We start from the raw sequence: 21,205 nt of genomic DNA, 5'->3' as shown, positions 1-21,205 counted from the left end.
ACAGAGCGAGGAGAAAGCAGGTGATGAGTAGGTCAGAGAAGTAATGTGTCAATGTGGGAGGTGGGTACCAGACAATGTCCAAATAATCTCAGTGCTGTCATGGTTAGAATATTTAATCTGAGAGTAATTCAGCACCTTCTCTTGATTTAAAACACTAGCATGTTCCATTGAATTTTCAATGCCAATTTATTCACAGTAATGCTAATTATAAGATCTTATGTTAGCTTTTCATTTCTTGAAGTGCCTGGAACCAACAAATCTCCATAGACCTGAAACAAATTTATATTGAAAAATGTATAATTTTGTATCCTGTCAACAGATTTTTTAACCTCAAGTTTGACAGCAAGTCAGTATTAAATCTTTTAAAACAAATAAAATCAAAGAAATAAAGGTATTAACAGGGGAAATAGTAAATTTATTATTTTATTAAAGTACATCAATACCTAGAAACAATAAAGGGTAATTACAAATATGGATACAAAACAAGTCAAGCTTCACTTGAAATAGAAAAGTTTATGTTATTTTTAAAGTATATCAATGAAAACAAACCATAAATTTGTTACCTGTGAATTTCATTGAATGTATTGCAAGAATATAAAACTTTAAAATCTTCTGGTTTATATTCTTAAATAATTACATGGTGACTAAATATGTTCAGGACCCTTTGGGCAGAAAAATCAACTATTTACAGTCACCTGGCAAAAACAAATAATTCATTGTGCTACATTTGTTATTTTAGAATGTGTTATGGCTTTGCTCATAAAGGTGTCAATTTATTGAGTTAACTCACTGAGTAAAGTTATAAGGTCTGATTTATACTTGCTACATTCAAGACTCTTTGGATAAATTACCTTTGAGGGGGACTTGCTACATACATTTGAACCATTTGAATTACTAATAATCATGTGACAAGTCCTGGCAGTTTCCTCATCATCACTGAAATTATCAATCAGAATCAAAGTATATTACCTAGGTTGCATAATACATATTCATACTATATGAACGTGCTATTCATACATGTCAATCAAGGTTCAACAGGGAAAAAAGGATGTGAAAGTAAAACTGCAATAATAATTTTAAATACTATACTCCATTTCCTCTGAAATCTTTGTCTTTGAGTTAAAATAATGGTCTAAATTTTGTCCAAAAGACTCTTAAAAAAAGATTTCTTCAGTTTTCCAAAAATTTTAAATATTTCTTGGTTTTCAATTCAAATTGTATGTAATCACAAACCTATATTAAAACATAAAGTTTTAGCAAAACATTTAAAAAATATTAATCTCAAATGAACAGAATTTTATCATATATTTCAGTACCTTTGTTTTACTCATCTTTTTCAGGTTGCTAGGAAGTCTCTATATTTCTTTTCAATGTTTAAAAATAAATGATATTTTCATTTCCTCTTCCCTTTAAAAAATAGTAGACAAAACCTATTTTAAAATACAGGTTAAAAACTCCTTGAAATATTTTTCCCTCTATTTGACATACATTTTTTTTCATTTATGTGAGATAAATCATCATAATGATAAAATTGCTTTTTATAAATAACTAGGTATGACACAGTGCCTTATATCCATGGGAAACAATAAACATACTATATATATGACCCATCATTGCCTTACATAGTACCCCTAATTTAAAAGACTGAATTACACTCATTGATCTATTTTAGATACAGCAAACTACTATCATTTAAAATCAAATGAAATAGATATTCAACACACTTCTGTAGATGATACAGAAAATATGAGCTCGCACCATAACCAAACCACTAGAGGCAACAACTCAGCATACAAACTACAGAGATAAGTATTATACTACATTATGAACAAGTTCTATTCAAGGCTTCATGTCACAACATTTAATGGCTGAAAACTAAATAGCACCTAGAAAAGAAAATGTATTTAAATAAATGTTTTCACGTGAATGGAAAAGGTTCACCCTGCAAACCCTCAGCAACAGAGACAACATTATACATCAGTTTCATATTTAAGGTGATTCTGTCCGCCTTGGTTGGCTTTAAACAGCTCACTGTAGGTTGATTATATGTATGCTGCAGCTTAACAGAAGAAGCAAAGTTCATAGCTTTGCATGCGATCGCATCTTGTCAGGCTATAAGCTATCTCGAGACATAATCTGCACTTCTCACTTCTGCTTTTTGCTCCTGACAGCATACAAAAGCCTGCTTTCTCAGAAGCACGATGTGCTCAATGTGTGTGCATGCACTTTCAACTTACATATGGGAATATGCTTACTCTCTCTAATATATATTGAAGAAGAGCTCAGAACTGGCATAAAATCTAAATGACAATAAAATTGTCTAAGTCATGAAAGGCTACTTGAAAGCTATTAAATAAATCCTATCTTAATTATTATAATTAATTTTAAGTACATTTTATTTTGAATAAGTCAAAGAATATCTAAGCAAATTTATGGTGTACAGATAAGTTCAGCCTTGCCAATATGGAGACTTAATTGAAAAAAAAAAAAAGAACTATTCAAAGTCTCTGGCCAGAGATAAAATTGTAAATGATTTTAGGCTGTCTAACAATGTATTTAAAATTTCTTACAAAACCATAACCATTCTTTCCTTAAAAATATGTTCTCTAGTAGAATATCAAACTAGAAAACAGATCATTGGACAAATCAAATCTGAAAAATGATCTTTCAGTATAAAACATGATCCAAGGAGATCAAAAATTTATGGGATCCAAAAACAGAATGCTAGGGACCCAGGATAAAAAGCACACAATGTAAGAGACTAGATCACTTCATTAAAGAACCATAAGCTCACTATAATGTAAGAGAGAAAAAGCTACACAAAAACTTAAAAAGTCAAAGCAGGGAATATAATTAAATTTTTAAAAATCAAAATGAAAAGTGGGTACATTTTCATAAAAGGACATAAAAATGTGACTATGGTAACTACTATGTAACTATTGTGTAAACCTTCACATTTTGGTTACCTCTTATGGAAGGTTTAGGGTATTGGTTTTTAATCTTAAATTATTTACAAAGAAATTTATCCCCCTCTGAAATAGTAAGTCAAGTAGCATTTCAGGTTTTTTCCTTCATGGAAACAGTTGCTGGTATAGAAAAATACCAAAAGTCTTAATCAACTGATTTAATCTTTCCATGCTCTAACATAGATTTTAAATGTAAACCTTTTCCTTTTACAGAAATCAATTATTGGTGATACATTGTTATTCTCCCTTAGCAAATCAAAGACGCATTTAATCATATAATACCAAAGAATACATAATGTAATTTTAAAAATTATTTATACACTGGCTCAGGACAATCAATTGATCTCCGCTTCCACTTGAAAAATGCAAGAGAAAAGGACATTTTTTATTAGTCTACTATCCAAAAAAGGGGAAAGGTAGTTATAGAGGACAACTCAGAATTTACACTTGTCCATCATCTGCTAGAATGTAACTCATGAACTGTTGTCCCCTTCTAATTCCTGTATTTTGTCACACTTATTGCTTTCTTTGCCCTCTTGATATGTACGAAGCTGCTCCATGAAGCCAGCATTTGGACATATGGAAGGCCTTGCATTCTTCACCAAAGAAAAAGCACTAGTAAATGAGATTTCTTCAGAATTCATCAGGAAGCCTATTACAATTGCAGCTGCCCTAGAAACTCCCGCATTACAATGAACAAGAACCACTCCATCCTGCAATAAAATGAAACAAAACTCTTCATTATTCATTTAAGAGAGGTTATTAAATTTATTGTACATTCTTACACTATTTAAAATTATGAAATAAAAATATTCATTCTATCAATGTATACAATTATTCAAATACAATTCGTGTAAGGAAAGAAGGGAAAAAACAGTCAACCAACACCTCTTACCAACCCCCAGGATTGAAATGCTTTGATGATATATATAGAATTCTGAAAGAGTGCCCTTTAAACTGAAGTAATCTAGTAAAACTACTCATAAAAGCCTAGTAACTTAGCCACATGTCTATAAATAAGAGAAAAATTACAGGAAATAGATGTGCAAACACGAAGAAAACTGTAATAATAAACTAAACAGAAAGGTTGAGACAGTCTTGGTATACCTAGTATTACTATAAAGAAACTATTAATAGTGTCACTAGTTTTGAAATCTACATGTAAAATGATCAGCAAGGAAAAAATTTTCTACCCTTAGATATAATTTATGCTGGAAGGAAGCAACTTAAGAAATAGTTAAACTTATGAGGTAGTGAAATGAAATGACACAAAAAGCTCATGACAATGTGAAGTGGAAAAGGTAATTGACACCAGCATGAGGTCAATAAATGAAAAACGTTTCGGGTAACTTGCAAATGATACTTTACAAGTGAAAAGGGACACAGTGCAGGCCCAATGCTGGTGGGGGTAATATTGCATTAATAATGAATGTGATAGATCTGATGGAACACCATTGATACAGGTTGGCTTATTTCAGGCTTTTAAAAAGTTAATGATCTAAATGAAATGTAGGGAACTGTGAGCACGCCCTACAGAACTAGACATGTTAGTTACTTCATTTCCTGATTCCTCTTTTGGTACAACACAAAAGACAGATGGGAACAGGGCAAGGGGAAAAAAACGAAACTTACAACTAAAAAGTCTACCCTAATGTGTGGTTAACATTAACAATACTATGTTTATGGTTTATTGGATTACTTTACTTCGGACAGGCAGTTTTCTCAGATTCATAAATCTGTTGCAAAATTCCTTTCCTAGATCTGTTATAACAAATTTGCAAGTGCATCTCATTTCAAGAAAGCTAAATGATTCACAACAAATTAGTTAATATTTTGAAAATCCTCATATCGAAAAGATCATTTCAATTGTTTTCTTCTATGTACATATTTCTGAGTCATTTCCAGATATAACTTTCTGTACAAGAAAAGTAAAACACAAATATTCACTATATATACAGGAAATTTTTCTCACTTTGTACAATACTTCATTTTTATGAGACTGATGATATTTTAAAATCCTATTACAGTACTTGATGAAAACTAGTAATGAACTTCTTTTAACTCAAAATAAGTTAGATATTTCAAAGAAACTTAATAAGAGATACTCTTCAGTGTCATTTTTAATATTTTCTGACTACATACTAGTCAGTTTTATTTTATGATCCATACCTATGCCTTTGAAAATGAAGCTAGCTTTATTTTCAGTCTCATGTACTACACATCCAGTTTAAGCTAAGATTTAATAGTGCTAGCATTTTCTTCTTTCTTACATTCTTTCTGTAACAGCTATCTCTCCATTGGTTTCTGTAGCTTTTGAATTTACCTATTTGCCTTTTATTATTCCTTGGGAATCATACTGTCCTTGCAAGTATTTTGAGAAAGTATTGGCTTTATATCCCCTTTCCAGAACTCAAAATAGTAACAAATACTTTATAAAGCAGTTTTTTCTTTTGCACTTGCTATTATCCTCTGCTTGGAAGGCCTTTGCTTTTTTCTTAGTCCAGCTAACTCTGGCTTCTGGTCTAAGAAGCCTGCCTCCCTGAGTGAGATGAAGGCCGAGGACTGTTTCAGCCATCTTTGTATGCCTAGAACTTAGTGCAATTTTTGACACATGGTAGATATTCCATAAATGTTTACTAATCAAATCAATTAATTTTGTTCTGCATTTCTGAGAGAAAAGCTTTCTCTTAAAAATTCAAATCACCATTTTGCTATGGGCAGATAGTAATTAGGTTACAGTATTTCATTTTATCAACCTTTCTTTGTTCTTGTATTGTTAGTAATAGCTTCTGAACTAGATTGCAAGCTCCTTGAGGGCAGCAATATGTATCCCTCATATCTTCTCAGAATAAGTAATTAATATTTGTTGAAAGATTAACTGAGCCAAGTTCAGGTCTTTTGTAAATGAGTCTTTTGATATATAGAAAACATACCAAAATGCTAACAGTGATTATGTCTAAATTTTGGAAATAGGGTGATCTTAATTTTTACTTATCTGTATTTTCTTATTTTTCTACAATGATATGGATTACATACATCGTGTTTTTAAATTCACATCTTATAAGTAATACAGTAAACATGAAATATCAAATACACATTTTCATACTAACAAACAAAACCTTCCACACATATAAAAGGGGCCAAGTGAATTTTCCAGAGAACTCTTGAGGCTACAAAGGTTACCTTACTACTTCCCTCTCATGTTTACTTCTGTCCCTTTAGGCATAAACCTGACAAATAATGCATGAGGCAGAGATAGAGGAAGGACAGAGAAACAATCAGGGTTTTATAAGTACAGAGGGAAATGAGGAAAGACATGGGAAAATAGAAGACACTCCATTGGCAGCTATATGTAAACAGATAAAATCAGAAAACTAGGGCCAAAAAGCTGGTTTTGGAATATGCAATTCATAGAGTAATCAGATTTAATAATTCTTGCATATACGATAGACAAAGTCATAAAGAGATCTTGTCTAGAAAAAAATGAATGAAGACAATTCCAGAATTCTATTGCTAAAGCCAAATATGTATTAATCTAAACAATAAGAGTTTTCAGGGCAAGGAAATATTGGCTGAGATTCAGATCCCAGTATAAAACATAAGGCTTGAGGGGCGGCCGGTTAGCTCAGTTGGTTAGAGAGCAATGCTCTTAACAAGGTTGCCCATTGGAGCCCCACAGGGACCACTGTGAGCTGCGCCCTCCACAACTAGATTGAAACAACTACGTGACTTGGAGCTGATGGGTCCTGGAAAAACACAAATAAATAAAAGTGTTTTTTTTTTTAAAAAAAAGGCTTGAGAAATTAGAATGTATTATAGAATTCTCATACATTTTGTAGCAGAAATGTTTTATGTATCTCCTCAGATTCTCTCAGTGCTATCATCTCATGGACCCTAAGCTTGTTCCCCGCAGCCGTCACCTCTGTGGCCGAGTGCCCCTCCTCTTAGGCCTGTTGAATTGTTCTTGCCTCAAAAGGACCCTTTCTCAGTGGCAGTCTCTGCACAGACAGCTATACCCTGAGTTCTTTATACCCTTGCTGCTTCTGAACTTGGATGAAAAGTCACACCACAGGGCACTGGGTTTGGCTTCAAGGTGGCTGCTAAAGAACTCAAGTTGTAACCTGGAATTGTGGGCGTGGTTACCTTCCCACGGGTAAACTCTGACCAGTGGCAAAAAGGAGTTGACAGAGAGTCAGGCAAATCAATTCTCTCTTCCCTCCCTCCCAAAGTCTGAATTGAGGTGCAGTTCCTTTGTACTCCCTGCCAGGAGACGTCTGGAGCACACAGCTGTCACTGTCAGCTCATTGTGAAGTTGTGCTCAGCGGGGTTAAACACATCATCTTATGTTGCTTTTCATCCTTCCCCAAATCACTTCCCTTCCATCTCACTCTCACTGCCTAGGGACTGCACCTATCAAATGAAGCATCAGCTCTTAATCCTTGTCTCAGGTTCTGTTTTTCCAGAAACCCAAGCAAAGGACTATGTTAATTAACTATTACTCTTTCCACTTTTGACTTGCAACAAATACATATATTCAAATATGAATATGAATGATGTCTATATTTTTCCTTTACCATCTAAGGTATATTCTACATCTCCTTAGAGAAGTAGCTAATACAGAAACAGTATCATTTTAATTTTTAACGCTAATTACTGGCAGCCTAGACTGTTACAATCTAAAGCCTATCAAATTTTTCATAGGAGAACAGAGCGGCCAACATTAGGATTTGAATTAGAAAACCTCTTCCTTTTCTTTCATCGAAATATCTGTTATTAAATAAAGTTGAATGGTAGGGTTGAATAGTTTTATATTTTCCAGGTAATCCAGAGAAGGTACTTAGAATAGTGCTGGGCACATATGACACTCAATAAATATTACTAAATGGACAGAAGGAAGGGAGAGGGAAGGAGAAAGAGAAGGAGAAAAGGCAGAAGGGAGATCATTCGAGTTCAATTAAACTGGATTCTAATGTTAACTGTCAACTGTTAGGTGTTCCAAGAGAGTTAGCTGTGCTCTGTAAGTGCTTCTATATTCCCATCTATTTACCTCATGTAAATTTTGTAAGAATTATATACTGACTAAAAATGATATCATTTCAAGGTATAATTATTGGTAACGGCCAACCTAGAAATCCTGCCTGTCTCAGTATTGACTTGGATCCAATACCAAGACCAAAGTATATATTGTGTGATGGTCTTCCCTAGTCAGAGAACCAATGGACAGCTTCTGTTCCGCATTTTCATACTATCTCAGTAAAGCAATACACATTTCATCTTTAGAGCACCCGAAAGTTCTATTGTTAAAAATGCAGATTCACAATCCCTACCTCAGCCATGAAAATGAATGTCAATTAATTCTCATAAATAACTAACAGAACTAGAGCAACTTTTTTCCCTGTAGTCCACCTGATTATCTTGCAAACTGGTCAGAGGGCAGGTAGTTATAAACTGTCAAAGGAAATATAAGTACATATATACACAGGAAAATTCAGTAAATGGAGAACTTGATCTCCTAACATTTCTCAGGAAGATATAGGAAGATGAGAAATTAATCTTAAAAATAAATATATCAGGGGCTGGCCCGGTGGCTCAGGTGGTTGGAGCTCCATTCTCTTAACTCCGAAGGCTGCCGGTTCGATTCCCACATGGGCCGGTTCAACTCTTCGAGTCCCGCAAGGGATGGTGGGCTCTGCCTCCTGCAACTAAGATTGAATATGGCACCTTGAGCTGAGCTGCCACTGAGCTCCCGGATGGCTCAGTTGGTTGGAGCAAGGGCTCTCAACCACAAGGTTGCCAGTTCGATTCCTCAAATCCCTCAAGGGATGGTGGGCAGTGCCCCCTGCAACTAAAGATTGAACATGGCAACTTGAGCTGAGCTGCCACTGAGCTCCCGGATGGCTCAGATGGTTGGAGCAAGGGCTCTCAACCACAAGTTTGCCGGTTCGACTCCTGCAAGGGATGGTGGGCTGTGCCCCCTGCAACTATCAATGGCAGCTGGACCTGGAACTGAGCTGCGCCCTCCACAACTAACACTGAAAGGACAACAACTTGAAGCTGAAGGGCACCCTCCACAACTAAGATTGAAAGGACAACAACTTGACTTGGGAAAAAAAAATCCTGGAAGTACACACTGTTCCCTAATAAAGTCCTGTAAAAATATTGAATAAATAAATAAATATATCATTGAAAAAAGTGCAGTTAGAGAACTAAATAGTTGTAGGAATTAATAAAATATTGTTGGAAGGGAAATTTCATAATGGTCCTCTACATATTCATTACAAAAAGAATAAAGATGGGATAACAGACCCATATTTTAAATTTTCTGCTTTTGAAGAACTATGGATCAAAATAAAACTTACCTTCACTTTTGCTTGTTCAATAAATTCAAAACATTCTGGAAAATAAGACAGGATATTGGTTTCAGGCAAATCCAGGATAGAAATGCTCTTATATATGAAATCACTGAGGAAAGCATTTTCAACTCCATAGGCAACATTGAGAATATGAGTCACCTTAAAGAGAGAAAAAAAAGATAATTTAAAAAAAACTCTCATGAATTAGGTTAATTAAAGAGACTGGATGTTGAGATCTGTAGCAAGAATAAACAGTTTAAGCATGACTCACTTGAATAACAGTTCCTCCAGAAAGCCGTCTCTGACTGCCTCATCCCTCACCAGAGGTGCTATTTCTATATACCCCCACAGCACCCTCTACTTGCCCTATTATAGCCGTTAGCACTTAGAGATTGTCTCCCTCACCATACTAGAAACTCCATGAAGGTAGGGACCATGTTTAGCTTACTCACTATCATAAATAAGCATTGTGAATGAGCAGTGACCTTAGCACAGAAATTAGTTAAAATATTTGTGGAATAAATCCATGAATGTCCATGTAAAAAACTTAAGTAAGGGCAGTGTATCAGCAGCACAAACTTCCCTTTCAATAATTACTTCCCAATTTTCCTTCATACTCTTTGTAAGTACAATGGCTCTCAAGTGTGGCTGCACATTAGAATCACCTGGTGAGCTTTTAAAAAATATGAATGCCCAGGGCCTCCAAATCAGAGGTTCTGATGAAGTAGTCTGGTTTAAAGGTGGGATGGTTATGAAGGATTTTCTTTCAAATGGTAAATATACGCAACCTCCTACTCCATGTATGTATACGAGCCCCTTTCCTATATCCACCAGGCGTCTAGAAGGAGCCATGAAAAGTCCATTAAGAGAATCCAAAGGCTAAGTGGAAGAGAAAAATGAGTCAGTGTTTCTTGTTATAACATGCTTCTCACCGCATTTATTCTCTTTCTTAGCATGTGCCTTAGATTTTTGCCTGATCTCATTATTTTCATGTATTTCACACATATTTTAGAGTATTTGTCCGGCCCTGCCTCTCCTACCCCAACTTCCCGCACAGGTATGTCTCTGGCAGCCCCTCCCTCCTCCCTCCAGCACAGCTGAGTGGGTTTGGGTGGACACCTGACAAGCTTAGGCGGACCATTAGCTTTAGAAATTTACAAAATAGGTGTAAAAAACAGCTAAAATGATCCACCAAGTGAGCTTTAAGACAGCCATTTTCTATTACATGCTCAGGGAAGCTGAAAAATTCCTGCACCCAAATGAGAATAGAGTACATGTGCAGAGAGGGACCATGACGCCAGTGGGAGAGTGGGGCTATCTTGAATGGCCTTCCATTCTCTGGCCACTCTCTGCCCTGGGGTTCCAGAAATCCCCCTAAATCATCATATACATTCTTTTTCCTTGCCCAGGTTTCTGTGGTTCACAACCAAAAGAATATTGGTTAAGGCAGTCAGGGAGCTAGGCCTCACAAAGAGAGAGCCATAGGCCATTTACTAACCTAACTGCCCCAAGGAAGAAAGACAACAGAAAAAAATCTCAAATGTCTACTCCAGAGAGACTCTTAAATAGAGACGAGATGGGAGAAGCTAGAAGGAAGGAAGGACAATTTCAGAAGATAAAGTCTGAAGTGTCCTTCTGCTTTCTTCAGTGAAGTCTTACCTATGTCAAGTCACACTCTCACTCCCATTATACGACTAGCCAGGATTATATGATTCTGCCCTTAATTAGATAATACCTTCCAATGTTTTGTAATATTGATGTGTTTGCCTTGTCTTTACAACTATATTCTACATTCCCAAAAGACCAGAAATGAGGCCTGACCACTTCCGGAATTTATATATATCATTACATATATTACATATATATTATATATATACATATATCATTACCTATACATCTTCCCTATACATCACAGGATTATGGAGAAGACCAAGTGATAATCTTGGGAAAACCTGTTGAGAGGTAAAAGTGTATTACAAATATTGTGGATTATTAAACTACCGAATGACTGGGTAGTTTAGCTGTTTGGAAATGCAATTTATATGTGTTTGAATGGCCTTCATTGAAAAGTTTTGTACTAAGTCACAGGTACTGGTGGTGGTAGGGACCCAACCTAAAACCCTTCTAGTAATCAAACACACTTCCAAAATGCAGTTAAAGACATCCTAACAATGGTTGCCCTCAGGATGCCCTTTACTATAGGGATAATAAGAATAGCTCCTTTATTGAGTACTTAGTATGTGCTAGGCATACAGTTTATCTCAATCCTCATATTTAGGCATTACTATTTCCAATTTTTAAAAAATTTTATTTTATTGCACTGTTTCAAAAATAAAACATTATAAAAAGAAACATTAACAAGTCTTGCTCTCACCCTGTCCCTATCCACTCCATTGTCTCCCACCTTTATGATAACCGCCATTGTTGGTTTCTTGTACATTCTTTTAGAGTATCTTTCTGCAAATATTTTATTTACTCCCTTTCTTACACAAAGCCAACACCTTGGGGTTCCCCACATTTAAATGCATCCTGGAGATCTTTTCATATCAGTCATTGGAGACCCTTTTATGTGTTCTTTTTTATAGCTCTATACTAGTCTATGATGTGGGTGGTCTATTGTCCATGTAACCAATTCCCTATTGATGGACACATGGTTTGATTTCAATAATTTGCTATTATAAACAATGCTGCAATAAATAACTGGGAACATTTTATGTTACTCTCAGTTTTCTATCCTCTATAGTGCTTTATTTGGCACACACTAGACTCTCTAGTATCTTATTAATAAAGCAACAATTATTACCATATCTAAACACTAATGAAATTCCTACAGAAATTTCTGAAAAGATCCTCCACCAGAGAATTTCTCCTAGTTACAGCATTTTACTTGAATTCTAGGATGTCCCTTTGAAATGTGCCATGTATTTAAGTCAATAATTTTGTTTTGCAGCGTCCTTAAATTGTTCTAGAAACCCTCTATTCTGCTGCTCAGTTTACCCTTGCTTCTTCCAAGCATTTAACAGGTCGTATACAGAGAGAGAAGGACCTTTTAAACACTTACTTGGTACACATCACCAAGAAATGGAATTTGAACTGATGTGTTTAAGAGGGGTCTAAACAATAACAGTATTTAACAATGAACAAATTTATCAGCTATTTTTCATTTTTACCCTAAGAAATATTAATTCATTAATGTAAGATGTTGAACCTGGAGCATTGCTGGAGAAAAGTCACACGACGTTGCAGTTCATGCCAAAGTTATGAGAGCCAACCTCTCTGGACCCTGAGCAATGCTTAGCAACTATATTTCCTTAGTAGGCTCTCTCCCGCACCCCCCATATCAGCTCATTCAATCTTTCCCCATTCTCCTAATAACTTTCAGGCGTACCATCTCTTCCTTATTCCAGCAGATCACCTCACTTACTACTTTATAGTAAAGACAGAAGCCATCATAGGAATCTGCACATCTTACCATCCAATTTAACAACTTGCTTACATGTTCACCCATATTTTCCTTCTGCCTTCTTACTACAATGGATGATGTGCTCCCACATCCTTTGTAAGTCTCATTTTGGCACCTGTGTTTGGGATTAAACTGCCTAGTACTTTCTTGGCCCATCCCGCTGGTCACAATTCTTGCTCTCCTGTATTTTCAGTTCCTTCCTCTACCACCATCAGCCTTAAAGTATGCTCAAAATTCTCCCATCTCCCTCCTTTGGCTCTTTCCATTCTCCCCTCCCTCTTCTTTTTTTTTCTTCCATCATATCTTCCGTTTCTCAATTTTCTGAAATCTGATCTGGCTTTGGCCTCCAATTCAAACGCAACTGTTCCCACCAACAACGTCTTTATTGCAAAGTCCAATAGACCTAACTTAGTGCTAATTGCACTTAAACTTCTGGCAGCATCTGACACCACTGATTCCCTCTTCCTTAAAACATTCTCTTTCTTTGGCTTCCACGACATGACTTTTTTTTTTTCTTTTTTACTTTCCTATAACCTCTCTTACATCCTCCTTTCTGACTGCAAATTCTTTTTTCCGTTGACCACTCTTTATGACTAGGTATTACTCAAGGTTCTGTGTAGGCCTTCTTCTCCGCTCACTTTATACCTTTCTCCAAATGATTTTATCTACTCCATTCATCCCAATCACACATATAAGCTGAAGATTCCTAAATCTATATTTTTACCTCTCAACTGAACTTCAGCACGATATATCCACATTGACTACTGAATAACTGAACCTAGATTACCCATAACATCTGAAATTAAAAATGTTCAAAACTGAGCCCTACTTTGTTCCCTATCTCATGGAATGGCACCAACCCTATTTAGTTACCCAAGAAATCTGGATATCAGCTTTGACTCCTCCTTCTCCTTCAATCTCTCCCTACCCTGCCCACCCTGTCTCACAGGTAATTAATGAATTAATCATTAAATTGTGAGGATTCCATCCTCTTAAAAAAAACCCTCAAAACCCTGTACTTCTCTACCCCTACTGAATCCCAGTCTAAGCCACCATCCCTTTTTTCAGATTACTGCAACAGTCTCATAACCAGTCTCCCATCTCTAGTTTGAGCAACTCTCTGTTTTCCACATTGCCTCTAATGAACAATCTTTCTAAAATGCAAGTTTGATCCCCGGGTAAAAACCTTTCAATGGCTTCCCACTGTCTTTTGGACCAAGTCCAAATAATTCATTCTGGTTTACACAGACTTTCGTGATCTGGCTCACACTTATCTCACTGACTGTGTCTCCTATTACCCCTCTTTCTCACACTTTCTATTCCAGCGTTGTTGAACTTCTTTTCCATACCTGAGAGCATCAGCCTTTCTCTTGCCTCCGTGTCTTCACACAAACCATTTTTTCTATCTGTTCCCTCCCCACCCACGTTTCTGTCTGCTCCCTCCCCCATTCCCTTTCAGAGCAAAACTTCAACATCACTTCCTCCAGGAAAAATTCCCTGTTCTTTTTATCCCCAAGCCAACTCTGACCCAACCCAAAACAAATATGGGTTAAAGGCATCATCTCCAACGGCGCCCTGTACTTCCCCATCAAAGCGCACAATGCCCTGTATGATAGCGACTTGTCTTTCTCCCCTCCCTGCCCTTCAGATCATAAGCTTCATGTGAACAAGAACCTCTTGCATTCCTTAAACCATAGCAATTCCATGACCCTAAAACAGTGCTTGACAAAACAGTAGAAGGCTAAAATTATTAGGTTGATGCAAAAGTAGATGTGGTTTAAAAGGTTAAAAATAACTGCAAAAAATGCAATTACTTTTGCACCAACCTAATATTATGAGTAAATATTGAAATTACTAATAAATCACGAGTTGTATGTGGGAGGATGTGAGGAAATGGCTTTGGGGAAGAAGAGGTATGTGAGTTGGGACTCAAAGCCTATGTAGGTCTTGGGCAAGAAGAAGGGAAAATCTATCCCACGCAGAGGAACTACATAAGCAAGATGTGCGTCCAAAATCAGTTTCATGAGGATATGCGAAGGGAGATTAAGAAAATACAAAATTGGAAAAATGGATTATAAATGCACATGTTTGAATTAGTTGTGATTACTTTTGCAACTTTATTAAAATAATAGCCAAAAATGTTACCAATTAAACTCTGAAATGAACCGACACAGCTTTTCCTAAATAAATGTAACAATTAAAATACTTCCAATTCATGGTGCCAGACCCGAAACATTTTTTACCTTGTGCTTTTTCAGTGTATCCAGATCATGAGCAGCATCTTGTGATCCTATAAGAAATAAATCATATCACCTTGAACATAAAAATAATCATCCTGACTTTCTATCCAATTTTTGCAACAATTCTGTTAGATATTCAATTATTTTTAAAAACATGACTTGGAAGGACCAACTTTCTGAAAGACAATTTGGAAATATTCATTAAAAAATATCCATCTTATACATACTCTTGGAATCTGAAATCCCACACCTAGGAATCTATCCTAAAAGTTCTGGATGTTACAAAGATCAGCTATCAGGATGTTCATCATAGTGGTGTCTGTAATACCACAAAAATAAAACAAAACAAAAAAAACAAATAACCCAATAATAGTTTGTTTTTATCTTGTTTTAAAAAAAGCTCAATAGTAGGGTTTGGGTTAAGTAAAAGATGGTCCAATTATGTAGTGAAATACATACAAACATTAGAAATATTAAATGTAGAATATTTATGGCATGGAAATATATCCCAATATATTAGGTGATAAAAGCACGATACAGAATACCATCATCTATTTTTGTAAAAACAAAAAAATGTGTATGATTAAAATGGACAGGAACTATATAGAACAAAATGTTAACAGTGGGATTATAGGTGATTTTTTCTTCTTTATGTTTATTTGTATTTTTTACAATAAATATCTATTCTTTTGTAATTAAAACAATGGTATTAAAAAAAACACCCACAAAATGACTTTAGTACCAGCTGATTTGGGAAAACCAGTGGCTTAAACCAAACAGTACTGGCCTATAGAATTCCACCCACATTCAGTGTACCACTAGCGGTGTCCTCTTACAGTTTCTTCCTGTCAAAATTGGCTTTCCAGATTTCCCACACTTGGAAAATGACTCTAGTTAATAAGCACGTGCTTACAGGAGAATAACTAATTAAAATAAAGTGAATTGTACAATTGAAAAAATAAAGCATTGATTATTTAAAGATTTCAAGTATTTCAGTTTCCTAAAAATTAAGGTCCATTTCCATAAACAATTGTTTTTCTTACCTTACCTTTCTGGGAAATCTGCCAGCTTCTAAGATATGATTTTAAGTAGCTGAAAGGCCAGCAAATGTGCTGGTTGGTCAGTATTCTCTTGATAATGCAACTCCTTACTGAGTCTACATGTAATTGTATTCTATTTTAAAAGTTAGCCTATCAAAATACTAACAACTGTTAAAGCTGAATGGTGGATACATAATTATCTGTAATATTATTGTCTGTAATTTTCTATACATTTGAAATTCTTCAGAATGTAAACAAATTTCTCAGTTTTCTATCAGAAGTCCTAACCAACTCCGGGGGAGGAAATGGGATCAAATAAATTAATTGAAATTTGGTGGTTTAATATGCATGTCATTTTTAAATAATAATTCTACTATACATAGCTTTTAAAATAAAAAAAATAAAAGGAAACATGCATGAATGAAATTCTTTCCTTTTTTTACCCTAGGCTGTCATTATTACATTTATCAAAGCTGGATACATTAAACACACTCAAACGCGTGCGTGCCAAACAGAACAGAAATTATACTTCAGAGTTGGCTGCCATATTTTGAACGTGAATTCCAAATATGACTGTATTGAGACAAATTTAGTATTCCTGAGACCAAAAAATGCAACCTGTATGCTGTGCCGTTTCAAACAATAAGAAAATTATATGAGTGTTAACAGTGTGGGGTAACAATTTTAGTCAACACAAATGGATTTCAGGTAATCAGCTTGTGTGTTTCATCTAATAGTTGGTAGTATTCAGTTTAAGTTAATTCTCTCTAAATTCTAGATATAAACATCAGCTTTTCTCCAATTTTAAATGGTTGCTTTGTGTTGTAGTCTTGTGTTAAACTTTTATTGGAAAAACACTTATCATTAAAAAGAAATAAACACTGTAAATCATACATTATGACTTGTTATTTTAAACCTTTGTTTTGAAAAATTAGAATGTTATCCTTTTATAAACTATCTTAATCAAGATTAAAAACAAATATCAATTTTAAGAGTTTGATGATTTTAACAGTGGCTGCATGAACCATGTTAAAATTCACAGAATTGAATACCAAGAGTCAATTTTACTGTGTGACAATTTTAAAAATAATAAAAAAGCTGATGACTAAAAATACAACTAAACAAAGAGGTCTAATAATAATAACTTACAGTTATATTGTACATTGACACGAAATCACTAATATTCATTATCTTGGCCAAGTTTTATTACAGAAATATTACAGATAACTGATTTAGAAAGAATATATATTATATGCTGTTGGAGTTGAGACTTGTAATAATTTCAATGTTTTGCAATCACGTTATATGTATCATAAAAAATAGGCTATGTAAGATCTCTAGAATCCTGTTCCTATTTTTTAAGAGATCTTTTTTATGAAAATACCAAATATTATATAAATTCTGATGTAGCATATCTTAATTTACAAATCGCTACTTTCATCATCACAAAAACAAACCAAAAAAAATTATACTACTGAAGGGGAAATAAATGATATTCCAAAGAGAAATGTTTTATTTCAGAAAATTGGTCAGCATGAACATTCATAAATGGATAGAAATAGTATAAATTAATATGAGAATAAGGTAATATAATATTTGTGAAAGAATTTTACAAAATAAGGAGACACATACAAATTTAATGTATTATCTGACCACCAAGAATATTGGGCTTCCGAGATCTCAGATATTCTCTATAACCTTATAAAGAATCCCAAACTTTTCACCTGAAATTGAAGATCTCAAAATGTCACCAATTAGGACTGCTTAATAGAATGGATATGACAAATAATGAGTGCACTTTTTAACTATCCAAGAGAAATGGAATTTTCTACTTTTCCAAATAAAGTCGGATTGATCCAAAAATCCTATTGATTTTTGTTGTAAAAATATAATTTGCAAAACCTAGGACGAAAATGCCCACTGACTAAGATCTTTTATCAACCTGTTAGATACTAGTTCAAAGTTTTATGTAAAACTTTTGAATGGCAGAAGCTTCTTTGAATTTATGAGCTAACTGAAAAAGACAGATATATTTTAATAGCTCTCCATTTTCCTTATTCCCCACCAAAAACAAAAGTTAATTGCCATGTAGTGCTTGGTTGGAGTTGTGTTGCTTTGAAGAGGTGAAGGAAGCTCTGTGAAGCAACTTAGAAACAATCCCATGTCCAGAAAGAAACCTAGCCTGTCAGAAACAACCCCTGCATCATTCATGTGGAAGAACTGTAGACGTAACCATCTATGGGTCACTCAGGAATAAGGCACTTGCAACTAGACAGAAAAAGGGCCATCTACCTGTCAGAAAAAATGAGGTTGTACCTGATGAAAATATCCCATTTCCTGGCCCAGAAAGGGGACCATACAAGGAATAGTTTCACCAGCCCCTTCCAGAACCCTCCCAGGATCCTGGGAAGGGTTCCATGCCAATCTGAGAACACTATCTCTATCAGCTCACTTTGGATAAGTCTAGATAAAAAAATAATAAGCAAATTTTAAAATTTTACAATAATTTGAAACCATTATTACTACAATGAAAGCCAAATAATTGAAAATATGTGCCTGGACATATTTTCTCCTAGAAATGGTGTACAAATCCTGGTTGAATCTTCCAGACTAGCTAGATGACCCATTTAATTTTTCACTGGGCTGCAAAAACTAGTTGCAGATACTTATTTGGTGAATTTAAAGATTGCTCAAGTAACAATTCATGTAATACACATGTACAATAACAACTCATATGTATACTGCAACTGATTTGTTTCAAAAACCTTCACAACCTCAGAACAACCCTATGAGATAAGCAGGTACTGTTACCTCAGCTTTACAGATAGCTTTTTGGAGGACCAGGGAGGATAAATGACTTGCACTAGCTCATCTCATAAGTTAGAAGCAGAGCAGGGCTGAAAACCTAGACTCCCTGAGGCAGTCTATATATCAATGGGGAGCAGGAGTCAATCAGACTTGTGCTCCATGCCCAGTTGTTACTTAATAGGTGTGGAAGTTACTTAACTTGTGGAAGTTACTTAACCAATTTAAAATTCAGTTCCCATCTGTATAATGGAGCTGATAACCCCTACTTCACAGAATTTTTAAAGGGAGTGAGATGCTGTGTGCACTTCATGTAGTACTTGGCTATTTCTGACTCACAGCTTTAGTATTCTTTTTACTCAAGAATGGCTTGGCTGCATAAATATTGACATACCATTAATCTTTCAAAGTCTTAATTTCTCTATTCATAAATGAAAAATAATTCAAACCTACTTGAAATATTGCTGACTACTTTTTTAAAAGACTACCATACCATATTACCATATTCCTGGCAAGCTAACAAGTTTGTATTATGCTTTCATAACTGCTTTGGTTGCTTTTTGTGGACTATGCTTTGTATAGAAAATCATTTTCCATAATACAAAAAGTCGTAAAACCATCAGACTCAGACGTAGCTATAAAATAAAAGTCCACCTTTTCCTTAACTCTATAAACAGCCACCATGCACAGATGTGGCCATAGGAGGCATGCATTCCATATGGTTTGTAACCTCAGCAGGCAAACAAGCACTTGACTATTTCCAGTGTTCACTTTTCTATAATTTTAACACTAGTCACTTGTAGTTTTGCCTAATAAAAGCATTATTTTTAATTGGGTGATCAAGAAAGAAAGCTATATCCTTTCATAATCCCAGAAAACACAGCATCAGTGTGTTATTCTCCAAAGAAGTTAGAAAAACACGAAGCTTTTCTAAAATTCAAATACCAGGTGCCCTGTGCTACTAGAATCTATGTTTTTTATAGATATATTGTGGGAGCAGGAACATGTCTAGATAGCTCATCGAAGTTCCATATTCAAAAAAGGAAACCTATCAACTTTTCGGCAGGATAGCTGATAGTACAAACTACTACATATTAAGGGAAATAATGAGAAAGTAACATGATTAGAAGGATTCAATGACAAATCCACATACTCACCCAGGAGTAACCATGGCTTAATAACGCCAACTTGCAGGTCCAAGCTAAGGTCCTGCACATAACCACAACCACCCCCAGTGCTCGGCTCTACTTCTTCCACAACATGAATTCTGGCATCTTTCCATGTTTCTATAATTTTCTTTCCAGTTAACGTTGTCACCCTGGTGCATTGCTTCCTGAGATTATTCCGGGAGAATGCTTTAATTTCCTGGTTAAGGGAGTGCATCACATGAGCAGTGACTAGGAACAAATACAAGCAAATCCAGCCAGCACATAAAAGGGCTGAACTGCTTGTGCTCAGGTAACAAATGCAGCCTCAGGGGTGTACTGCCCTCCAGGTGACAGTAACAGCAACCCCCCGGAGACAGAGACTTCCAGCTCGGTTTTTCCCAGCGCCGCAATGTAAGGAGAAGCTTGATTGGCCATTGAGAAACGGGCGCGGATTGGACGCCCTTTCTTCTTCCGGACGACGGAAAAGCTGCGCTTTCCTTAAAGGTTCGGCGGATGCGCAGGGGCGTTTTCTTACTGTTGTTTAACTGCAGCTCTATCATTCAGGCAGAATGGTAAAATATAAGACTTAATTGGAGAGAGGGGTAATAGTTCCTCGCTTTTTAAAAGTAGTGATTCTCTATGTGCGATTTGTGTCACTTGTGTTAGTGACCGTGAGCTTTATCGCTGACCTGGGTTTTGCGGCGGAGTCACGGTGCAAACTTGTAGAAGAAATACAGGGGGTGAGGGGATACAACAGACATTGACCTTCACACTTTCTCTTTCTGCTTTTGTAGTCCAGAGGAACGTTTACTAGATAAAAACTGTTTTGTATATTTGTGAGGTAACAATTTAAATCTGCAAAGATATTTTTCTATTAAATTGTTCAATTATGTTTCTGTATGCAAATTGAAAGAGCTTAAAGCATTTTCTGACTTCCCTCCTACATTTTCACCAGTAAAAGAGGCCTTTTATGCAGTAAATATACACTGTTTATAAGAAGCATTGCAGCAGGTCCTTCCATACAGTTTGATTAAATCAAATATGGAAACATCCAAATTTACAAAACATAATTACAGGATGATGATTCTGATTACAAAAAGATGATTTATTTTGCAAAAGAAATCACAAGATTCCTTTAAATAGTAGTTTTCCTTTCCTCATTTAAAATGCAACTTTAAATGGACTTAGAC

The 21,205-nt window shown here is 35.4% G+C and overlaps 1 protein-coding gene across 2 annotated transcripts; it reads right to left on the bottom strand.

The window, feature by feature from the left end:
- Nucleotides 1–394: 394 nt before the first annotated feature.
- Nucleotides 395–20,432, bottom strand: DUSP19 (dual specificity phosphatase 19). Of its 2 annotated transcripts, none has more exons than XM_019752845.2 (4): nucleotides 20,025–20,428; nucleotides 15,026–15,072; nucleotides 9,326–9,478; nucleotides 395–3,679 (listed from the first exon to the last, which is right to left on the bottom strand). In XM_019752845.2, exons 1-4 carry the CDS (start codon nucleotides 20,248–20,250, stop codon nucleotides 3,440–3,442), a joined length of 666 nt encoding a protein of 221 aa, XP_019608404.1. In that variant the 5' UTR covers nucleotides 20,251–20,428; the 3' UTR covers nucleotides 395–3,439. The 2 variants fall into 2 exon arrangements, with proteins under 2 accessions (XP_019608404.1, XP_074195100.1); XM_074338999.1 differs by lacking the exon at nucleotides 395–3,679 and adding an exon at nucleotides 3,686–8,668 and having other exon boundaries at nucleotides 20,025–20,432.
- Nucleotides 20,433–21,205: the final 773 nt, after the last annotated feature.

This window comes from Rhinolophus sinicus, linkage group LG01, assembly GCF_036562045.2.
Source record: "Rhinolophus sinicus isolate RSC01 linkage group LG01, ASM3656204v1, whole genome shotgun sequence".
Classification (NCBI taxonomy): Eukaryota; Metazoa; Chordata; class Mammalia; order Chiroptera; family Rhinolophidae; genus Rhinolophus; species Rhinolophus sinicus.
This window is presented reverse-complemented; position numbering and strand designations above follow the sequence as displayed.

Excerpts from the sequence above, each read along its gene's own strand:
- DUSP19 (XM_019752845.2), bottom strand. The coding sequence starts at position 20,250 with ATGCACTCCCTTAACCAGGAAATTAAAGCATTCTCCCGGAATAATCTC. Across the intron at positions 15,073-20,024 it reads TAAGCCATGGTTACTCCTGG|GATCACAAGATGCTGCTCAT; the intron begins GTGAGTATGTGG and ends TATTTCTTATAG. Across the intron at positions 9,479-15,025 it reads ATACACTGAAAAAGCACAAG|GTGACTCATATTCTCAATGT; the intron begins GTAAAAAATGTT and ends TCTCTCTTTAAG.